At 43.3% G+C, this 10,618-nt stretch overlaps 1 protein-coding gene across 1 annotated transcript in view; it reads left to right on the forward strand.

Annotated features, from left to right (window-relative positions):
* ZNF143 (zinc finger protein 143) overlaps positions 1 to 1,309 on the forward strand; it is a 74,541-nt gene extending 73,232 nt beyond the window's left edge. Inside the window, exon 16 of the mRNA XM_084632338.1 lies at positions 576 to 1,309. Coding sequence (XP_084488464.1) covers positions 576 to 659 — 84 coding nt within the window. The 3' untranslated portion in view covers positions 660 to 1,309. The remainder of the gene's footprint in view (positions 1 to 575) is intronic.
* Positions 1,310 to 10,618: the final 9,309 nt, after the last annotated feature.

Here is a 10,618-nt window from a genome sequence, read left to right on the forward strand (position 1 = left end):
AAGGTCCTGTAGCTGCTGCCACAAGAGTCTTCTTTTTTTAAACTGTTGCTGTGTTGAGCACTGTCATCACTATTTTCCAACTTTTTGATTGCATCAACTTGAATTTTGCCACTTGTATTAAAAAAAATATATATGCCATTCTTCCCAAAGTCTTGTTTATATGCTGAAAAGTGGTATCATACATTTTGGCTTGTGAGTATTAATAGGTCATTATTTAGCACCTGCCTGGCTTGCTGAAAACCTTATCTTAGCAGTTTCTTTTAATATCTGCCAAGTTGAAAGATTATCTCTAATGCATGTGGTGAAATTTTGTTTGCAGTGCACCAAGACTCTGAAGGCCATTCAGCAAACTGAGCTTAATTCCTCGGGTGTATTTTCATTTTGATAACTGATTAGATAACTGCTTGTACATATTATTCAGAAAAATGTGACCATACTGGCTATCAGAATTACTGCAGAAAGGAGGATTGACTGGTGTAGTTTTTGCTTTTCCCCCTTTCTCTCATAAGAAAACAGTGATCTATCTCATGCAACGTTTTTGATCAATTTATGTTTTTCACATACCATTGTTTCAGCTTGGAGAGCAGCAGTCTTTGGAAGAAGCCATCAGAATAGCCTCCAGAATACAACAGGGTGAAACACCAGGGATTGATGATTAACTTCTAACACTGCTACAAGAACAATAGAGCAAATGATATTTTATTTTCAATCAACAAAGGTCCATGCCAGCTGCAATCCATAAAAACTTTGATGTTTTCCTGCTCATTTATACTCTGTACACATTTTATGCAAGAGTGAAGAACGTTTTAAAACATGCATAACTTTTGTGTACATGACCCGTGGAATAGACCAGCACCATCTTCTCAACCCATTATATATCCAGGAATATGAAATTAGGATTACATAGTAAATTTCCTCATTATCCTTTCATCAGATTTCAACCAGTCTACAAAAAGCAAACGCTGATGTAGAAGTATTGGAATGAATTTTTAATATAATGTGCAAAATAATGAAGGCATTATTGAAGATTTCAAATGTTTAAAACATTATACCAAAATCATTTCAGGAACCCTTACAGGTAATAAAGAAAGTAAAGCATTTTTAATTGTCTCCCATAAATAGAAGAATCTTGGAGTTGAGCCTACTGTAAATCTTTGCATATTGATTTGCATTTCATACAGATGTGAAGATTCTCCATATTTAGATTCCCTGTCCAGCTCATTCATTGTAAATACAGACTGTTAATGCTGGAAGTGCTAATTATATTATCTTAAAAATGGATTATGTACAAAAGAGAAACTTTGGTTGTTCAATATTAAAGGAAGTAAATCTAATTTTTCTGTTTGTTTACATATTTTACTTAATCTTAAAATGTTATCTTCAAATCATGATGCAATAAAGGATAACAAGTTTATATTATCTAGATAGGATGATACTGTGGTGTGAAGTACTGTTTTACTTTTTAATGAGACTGAAGTGCAAATTATTTATTTACTGCTTTGTATAAATCGTTCCAAAGTGAGTTTATCATGAATTTTATTCTGTGGTATACTAATTTTGACCAGCAGCTACCATAGTGTATTAAACATTTAGTATACATTTTTAATTTAAAAAAATTCTGAGACACTACAAGAGTGATTATGATGGCAGGTTAGCTAACACATTCTACCAAAAATGTAAACTCTGACCATAATAAAACATTTTTTAATTTAAAAATGTTTGTTATAATATAGAGACAAGCATTTACAGTCTGATTGTTCAAAGGTGCTGAGCACCTGCAGCTCCTCTTGATTTACGTGGGATTTATGGATGCTCAGAACTTCAGAAAATCAGGCTAGAAGTCACTAGAAATAGATTTAATTCCTGGTATTGTAAGTACACCACTATTCATCATACATCATTCTGTAAAGAGGATTCATTGTAGTTGCATCTGGAAAGAGATAGTAAAAGGAAGCTTTAAACTTTTTATATACCAAAAAGTGCCTTTAATTTAGTCTGGTTAGTAGACATGCTAAAAAAGAACCTTTGTTTTAAGATAAGAATTTATGCTTGTTTTAGATGAATATTCTCTTCAAAGAGCTGGTCATATGAGGTTCTAAGTGCCCTCAACTCTCATCTCACAGAAGGCAGTCAGCACTTGCAGGATAAAGCTGTAAAGGAATAGTCAGTCTCTAGTAAGTATTGTGACAAAAAAGTTACATAAAAATCTTGTGCCTCATTATTCACTCTGGCATTTGACCTCAAAGAACCCAGGTGCAAATTGTCAAATCAGTGATTAATTAATGTAGTTCTGGGTTACTGATTCTAAACTGGTTGTATCTTTTCAGGTTGCTCATACATATGACCAAAACCACTTGTAATGAACAAGTATTGTAATATGGAGTAGGGTTGGGAATACAAGAATATTCTCATTGATCTAGCATATCCTTGAGATTAGGGCAATATTCTCAAAAGTGCCTATTGACTTTTAATGGGATTTAGGCATTGATCACTAAATCACTGAGCTGCTTTTGAAAATTTTATCCCCACTCTTCCCTCAGTATGCTGTGTAACTCGTATTATCACACAGAAGTAAATATTATCTGGCATGGAGGGATAGACTGCCTGCCAGCTAGGCTAGTTTGTCACAAGCATTTAAAAATTGTCCCTTTATACATAAATTAAAGATACGGCATTTGGCATAAACTCCCAGAGATTTTTTTGTTGTTGTTTTGGTTTTTAATCTTCATTGTTAACATCTTTTTGAAGAAGGAAGAGGACTATGACAGGAATAGCTTCAGCTCTATTTTCTGTACATTATCTACAACCCAAATTTGATTACTGCTTTCCTATTTCTACTATTCAGTCTGTTGCATGGCCTATTAATCTATCACTATTCAGAAAGCTGTTTAAAGTATTATCCTTTAAGAAATCTCTTATACGTCATAGGAAGTATCTTCGTAGCTTTTATGAAACTTGAAAGTTCTTAGGTGTGCTTTAGTATTGTTTGTTACCAGTTATTAAAAAAAAAATCATAGTTCAGTGTACAGAATAAACTGGAGATGGAAAGAGGTAGGCTGCCTATACAAGTTAGAGAGGGAAGGAGAAATGGTGTTTACATACATTTTACTTATGGGGCCTGCATGGGAATCAAGTGTGCATGTGTAATGGGATGATATTCAGTTCATGGTGAAGGGATGAATGTTCTTTTAATCTCTGCTTTTACTCTAAGAGCCAGAAGAATGTTTTTGGTGAACTGTCTTTACTAGGAGAAGATATCAGATGATGTTGGAATTGGAAGATTCTTTGGTATGGGGCAGATCAGATACAGAATTGGGTTGCTAGAGGGAGGGATTGGCAAGAGGAAATTGGCAAGCAGTGAGAAGGAATAGGGCATGTGGGAATGAGGGAATCAGGTGGGAGGTAGGAGTGGCATTTTAAAATTGGGCAGTTAGGAGTAGGAATATCTTGCCCTGTCCCTTATACCATATTCCCTTTCCTTGGAGGTCCCTTCCTCCTCATAGTGAAGTGAACTCTTTAATACAAGCCGAGGACAGGGAGGCAGTTTATGAATGGCTCCCCCACAAGCAAAATAACTTACTGTACAATTCACTCCCCAACAATCACCCTCATTATCCAAGTATTCCCTACACATTATTTCCTCTCACTTTCAGATTTGAATCCCCACCCCACACAATCAGTTCTGCCCCTAGAATACCAACTCCTGCCCTAAAAATATATCCTCTTCCCTGTTCTTCAAAATCAATCAATTTCCCCACCTCCCAACACACAATCACATTTTCTCCTCTAAGGTCCCAAGATCCTTTTCATCACCATGGGCTAAGCTGCTCTTCACAGCAGCCTAGCGTCTCTCTCCCTTAAGAGTCCTGCTTCCCCCAGATGGGGATGGTGGCTACTGTTGGTGCTCCAGCCCGGCTGGCCCAATGGGGCTGGCACTGTACACATAACAAAGAGTGTCCCTGTCTTGAGGAGGGAACTCAGAAGCATACATGTATAGGCTGGGTCTGGGCTACCTTCTTTTTGCTCTTATGAGGCCAAACTTCAGGCCTGGTTACACTCTTGTAAAAGGAGCAATAGTCCCTTCTTGCTGCATAGTTACTCTTGGCACCATTGATGCTAGAGCTATTCAGGCACAGTGTGAAGGGGCAGAGGCAGGGGGAAGAGCTGTTCGGGCATTTGGGAACTGAGCAACCCTATGTGGCTCCTGGATTCTCTGAATCCCACTGGGGCCACAGTGGCTGCTGCAGCCCTCAGTTGTTTCTCTTGTAGGGGTGTGGGGAAAGAAAGGGCTGGGAATATAGTGCATATATTACAAAAGGTTAAAACGGAAATGGTTCACCCTGGAAAGTAGTTCTCCCCATGCCTCACCCCCCAACTGCATTGGAGGGAGCGTTTCTTTAGCTTAGTGGCCCTTTGTTATTTACTGGCTGGCACTCTGATTTGGAGACCTGTAAGGGATGTGAAACACCCTTTAAAGTTCTTCGGAGGCTGCTTGCTGCATTCTTCAACATGGAAGAATCCGTATCTTCTCCTTTGAGTGCTTGTCCACAGGCGCATTCCACTAATGGTGCCCATGTGCCAGAGACAGATGTCTTTTGGCCAGTGAGTGTTGAGGCACTGAGCATGCTCAGTGCTTCCCCAACCACATCCTCAAGGACACAGGTGGATTGGATTGCTATGTAGCCTCCGGTAAGGAAAGAGTTAGATTCTTTCTTCAGCATCTGGCATCTTCAACAGCCATGGAGCTCACTCATGCTGGCCCTGAGATTTGGCCTGTGGGTTACATAGTCTATCATAGCTCAGCCACATAGTACTAGCTGTGATGCAGGAGAGTTCTCTGATATAATTGTACTCTAGTTCTACCGTTAGACATTGCTCCAAATGGGTGACAGGACTGAAATCTGATGAGGTTCAATAAGGATAAGTGCAGGGTCCTGCACTTAGGACGGAAGAACCCAATGCACAGCTACAGACTAGGGACCGAATGGCTAGGCAGCAGTTCTGCGGAAAAGGACCTAGGGGTGACAGTGGACGAGAAGCTGGATATTAGTCAGCAGTGTGCCCTTGTTGCCAAGAAGGCCAATGGCATTTTGGGATGTATAAGTAGGGGCATAGCGAGCAGATCGAGGGACATGATCGTTCCCCTCTATTCGACATTGGTGAGGCCTCATCTGGAGTACTGTGTCCAGTTTTGGGCCCCACACTTCAAGAAGGATGTGGATAAATTGGAGAGAGTCCAGCGAAGGGCAACAAAAATGATTAGGGGACTGGAACACATGAGTTATGAGGAGAGGCTGAGGTAGCTGGGATTGTTTAGCCTGCAGAAGAGAAGAATGAGGGGGGATTTGATAGCTGCTTTCAACTACCTGAAAGGGGGTTCCAAAGAGGATGGCTCTAGACTGTTCTCAATGGTAGCAGATGACAGAACGAGGAGTAATGGTCTCAAGTTGCAGTGGGGAAGGTTTAGATTGGATATTAGGAAAAACTTTTTCACTAAGAGGGTGGTGAAACACTGGAATGCGTTACCTAGGGAGGTGGTAGAATCTCCTTCCTTAGAGGTTTTTAAGGTCAGGCTTGACAAAGCCCTGGCTGGGATGATTTAACTGGGAATTGGTCCTGCTTTGAGCAGGGGGTTGGACTAGATGACCTTCTGGGGTCCCTTCCAACCCTGATATTCTATGATTCTATGAAATACTTTGTAAAACCCTACAGCTGTTTTAAAAAAAATGCAACTCTGAAATATTTTATTGGTAGTTGCGGGAGAGGAGACTTGTTATTTGCCTGGTTAGGGAAGGGGAATAGTTACCAGACAGAAGGTGAGTGGTGGATTGTACCTGATTCAGATACTACTTTGCAATTGTTAGCATTTAAAAAATGTACTCAGTTTGACCCTTCACTGTCTTGGAAAAATGTATAAAATAAGTGTATAAACTAAATGCAGTTAGATAATTATTTGCATTGGGTTTGCAAATGCGTAAAACCTGAGGTCCAAGTTAGCACAAATAATAATGGGGTACAAAACATTGACAAATTTTACATTTCCTGCAGTTCCACATAATGTTTAAAGATGGTAGTAAATGTAACGATAGTCAATAGGTAATAAACCCCTGCTATGTGATAAGGATATAATCGTTTTGTAACTCTGTCCCATGGCATATATCAGGAGCCAGAAAATAAAGAGCAGTCTCTTACCAGAACTCTGATGTGTCACACCTTTATTACAGTAAATTATACTGCACTTAAGCAATACAAACAACCATTTCCTCCTGTCGCGTCTTGATTTAAGAATTTATCTTAGGTTTTCCCCCCAGTTGTGACATTGCTCCTTGTTCTTGGTTCTTCCAGCAAAGTTCACTTTTTCAAAGGGAAGGGAGCATCTGACATTAATGCAATTAGACCTTAAAAATGATAACTGCCTGACACTTAAACCTTCAGGGGTATGATATAAGACTTCTTCAACCGAAAGGTACATTCAGAGGATACTTTTATTAACCCAATAAAGGTACAAGGATATATCAGAAATATACATTTCCATAAGCATTTGGTCCTAAATTCTCTCTGTATGTTCTTTTCTAATTAAAGTGTGACTCTCTTAAATCCCATTTCAGGTTCTGAAGTGAAAAGAGAGTTTTGTGTATTGATTTGCTTCTGTTCTGTTGAGATTATTTAAATATTTTTCTCAAAGGAATGATAAAATATTTACAGCTCCACTGGAACAATTGAATGCTTTTTACCCAGAGGAAAGGAGTCTTTTTCATCTCTGTCAGAGCCATGAGGATTTCACTATTTCCTTCCTTTAAATTCCTCACTGACCTTCTGGCTGAGAAGGAATGATTGAGATTTAAGAATCCATCAAACTTCTCTTATTGGCTACCTAATGTTATTGGTCTGTCTAGGTAATTTTATGGCCCTCACATCACCAGAGTATTTCAGGCCTTGTCTTCACTGAAAATTTTCTGCGCAGTAAAGTAGCTTCCTGCATTGTAACTTCCGAGGTGTACACACTGCCAAGCCACTTAGTGCGCAGAAACTGCACAGTTGCAGTGCTGTAAAAATAAACTGTCCTGACGAGAGACGTACAGCTTTCTGCACTGGGGGTACAGTGCCATGGTGCCAGTGTAGACACCCTGGTTGATTACAGCACTGCAGTTGGCCTCCGGGAGGTGTCCTACAATGCCTGTTCTCGCCTCTCTGGTCATTGGTTTGAACTGTACTGCCCTACCCTCAGGTGACCAACCATCATTCCCACCCTATACATTCCTTTGGAACTTTGAAAGTCCCCTTCCTGTTTGCTCAGTGATGCATGCAGTGGCCTCAGCGCATCTTTCCCGGTGGCCATGCCTGCTCTACACACCAGGCGATCCCCTGCTTGGAGCAATGCTGAGCTGCTGGACCTCATCGGCATTTGGGGAGAGGAGGCTGTCCAGTCCCAGCTGCGCTCCAGCCGTAGGAATTATGATACCTATGGACAGATTTCATGATGCATGACAGAAAGGGCCATGACCGACCAGGACACACTGCAGTGCAGGGTCAAAGTGAAGGAGCTGCAGAACACCTACCACGAAGCGCGGGAGGCAAACCACTGCTTCAGTGCTGCACCCACGAGCTGCCTGTTCTACAAAGGGCTGGACGCAATACTCTGTGGCGACCCCACCTCCACTGCAAAGGCCACCATGGATATTTTGGTGGCTCACGTGCCAGTCGAAAGTGGACCGAGCCAGGAGGAGGAAATCTTGGACGAGGATGTGCTGGGGGAGGGGGATCCAGAGGCAGAGGACGACTCAGAGGTCAGAGATGCATTCAGCCAACAGCTCTTCTCTACCCCAGAGGAGACTAGCCACTCACAGCTGTCGGATCTTGGTGAAGCGCAAACTGGAGAGGAGGCCCCTGGTATGTGGAATTGATTTTGGAAATTGCTGAAGCAAGTTGTTGGGGGAGTAGGGTTGCAGAAAGCAGACTTGTGTCTGTATGATGCGTGTACCACTACATCCCTAGTTTGAGCGGTGGAACAGGGTGTAGATTGACTTCCTCACTTCACAGGAATCTGCCTCAGAGATCTCCAGGAAACTCTCATGGAGATGCTGGGCAATCTGCTGACGCAGGTTCTTTGGTAGAGCTGCTTTGTTTCTTGCCCCATTAAGGGTAACTTTCCCACGCCACTGTGCCATCACTGGGGAGGCAGAGGGACCATTGCTGCACACAAGTGAACCGCATAAGGGCCAGGGCGGAAGCCGCAGTCTTGGAGAAGACCCTCTCTTGATTCCCTGCTCACCCTCAGCAGCAGATATCTTCCATATAAACACAGCCTGTGGAAAATGTGGGGACAGGAATGATTATAAGGCCCCTCCGCCCCCACAGTGCTGGCTGTACCCAAGAGCCACATGCCCAGTGTACAGTAGGGTCCGGGAACACTGATTTCCCCCCATTTTGGAGGCCTTGTGGCTCATGTGCGCTTGCCTGGGGTCAGCCAGTTAGCGACAGGTATGTGAATAGTAGCTGTGTTTTAAATCAGTGGTCTGTATATACTTAAATACTGCTTCTGTAAAATGTTGCATTTTGGCTTCACAGAGATGATCTTGGGAACCCAGCCTCCCTCTTTGTTATCGCTGGCTGAATGGCTGCCCAGAATTAGAAAGTGGTCACCAAGAACTAAGGAGGACTTTCTGTGTGATGTCAAGATGCGCTCCATGGCTGAAAAAACAAGAATTGAAGGAGTGACAGGACAGTGAGAAGAGGGACCTAAGAGAGAATGCAGCGTGCTAGAACAAAGCCATGGAGCGGCAAGTGGACACGTTACAGGAGATACTAACACTGCAAACCAAGTAGCTCCGTGCCCGCCCTCCCCTGCAGCCGCTGTTGCAAAACTCTTTCCCATGCACCCTGCCCCAGACAGCACCAACACAGTCTTATTAACCTCCTGGCTCCAGTCTGTACCCGCTGCATTCAATTCCTGTCTCGTCACAGTTCAGCCCTGCGGACTCCCAGTACCCACTGCACTCAACTCCCATCCCTCTGCAGTTTAGCCCTACTGAAGTACAGTACCCGCTGCACTGTACTCCAAAGGAGAAGGTTGGACATGATACCTGGACATACACAAATCTTTAACTGTCCTGGGACCCTACCTCCTCCTAGGACCCTCCCTTCCCATCCCTGTCAGTGCTGATGTGTTTTTTTGTTTGTCTCTCTCCTCTGGTTGTTGTTTTTTAATAAAAGAATTGTGTTGATTTGAAAGCAATCTTTATTCCATTAATTGAAAGCAAACTGAGCCCTGCAAAGCAACAGGCAATTTTCTTCACCTTCATAGTGCATTGTCTGTACCAATAACAATCACCTCCTAGCATTACAAGCACTGCACATCCGAGCACAGCAACAAATATTAGTGGCTTTCAGCCTCAAATTGCTGCCTCAAGGCATTCCTGATCATTATGGCCCTGCACTGCGTCCCTCTAATAGCCCTGGTCTCTGGCTCTTCAATTTCAGCCTCCAGATGCTGAGCCTCAGCGGTCCAGCCCTGAGTGAAGCTTTCACCCATCCCTTCACAAATATTATGGAGTGTAAAGCACGCGGCTATAAGCATAGGAATATTGTCATCAGCCAGGTCCAGCCTCCCATATAGGTAGCACCAGTGGGCCTTTAAACGGCCAAAAGGACATTCAACAGTCATTCTGCACTTGCTGAGCCTGTTGTTGAACCGCTCCTTACTACTGTGAAGGTGCTCCGTGTATGGCTTCCTAAGTCACTGCATTAAGGGGTAGGCAGGCTCTCCCAGGATCACAATGGCCATTTCAACTTCCTCTATGGTGATGATCTGGTCTGGGAAGAAAGTCCCTGCTTGCAGCTTCCTGAACAGGCCAGTGTTCCCAAAGATGCATGCGTCATGCACCTTTCTGGACCAGCCTGTGTTAATGTGTGTGAAATGCCCACGGTGATCCACAAACGGCTGGAGAACCATTGAGAAATACCCCTGGCGATTAATGTACTCAGTGGCTAGGTGGTATGGTGGAATATGCATTGGAATTGGAATATGCATACCATCTATCCCCACTCCGCAGTTAGGGAAGCCCATTTCTGCAAAGCCATCCACAATGTCATGCACATTGCCCAGAGTTACGGTCCGTCACAGCAGGATGCAATTAATGGCCCTGCACACTTCCATCAACACGAGTCCAGCGGTCGACTTTCCCACTCCGAACTGGTTAGTGACCGATCGATAGCAGTCTGGAGTAGCCAGCTTCCACAGTGCAATCACCACGCACTTCTCCAATGACAGGGCAGCTCTCATTATCGTGTCCTTGTGCCGCAGGGCTGGGGCGAGCTCATCACGCAGTCCCATGAATGTGGCTTTACTCATCCGAAAGTTCTGCAGCCACTGCTCGTCATCCCAGAAGAGCACCCACAGTAATTTCCCGAGCCCAAAAGCAGCATTCCACTGTGGTCAGCACCTCCATGAATGCCACAAGCAATCTTGTGTCATAGCTACATCAATGTTGCACTCCTCTTGCCTTTACAGTTTAAGGAATAACTCCACTGCCACTCGTGACGTGTTAGCGAGAGCGAGCAGCATATTGGTCAACAGTGTGGGATCCATTCCTGCAGCCCGAAGAGGGAGAGTGTGCAG

This window comes from Lepidochelys olivacea (genome assembly GCF_965140295.1).
Source record: "Lepidochelys olivacea isolate rLepOli2 genome assembly, chromosome: 6".
Taxonomy (NCBI): Eukaryota; Metazoa; Chordata; order Testudines; family Cheloniidae; genus Lepidochelys; species Lepidochelys olivacea.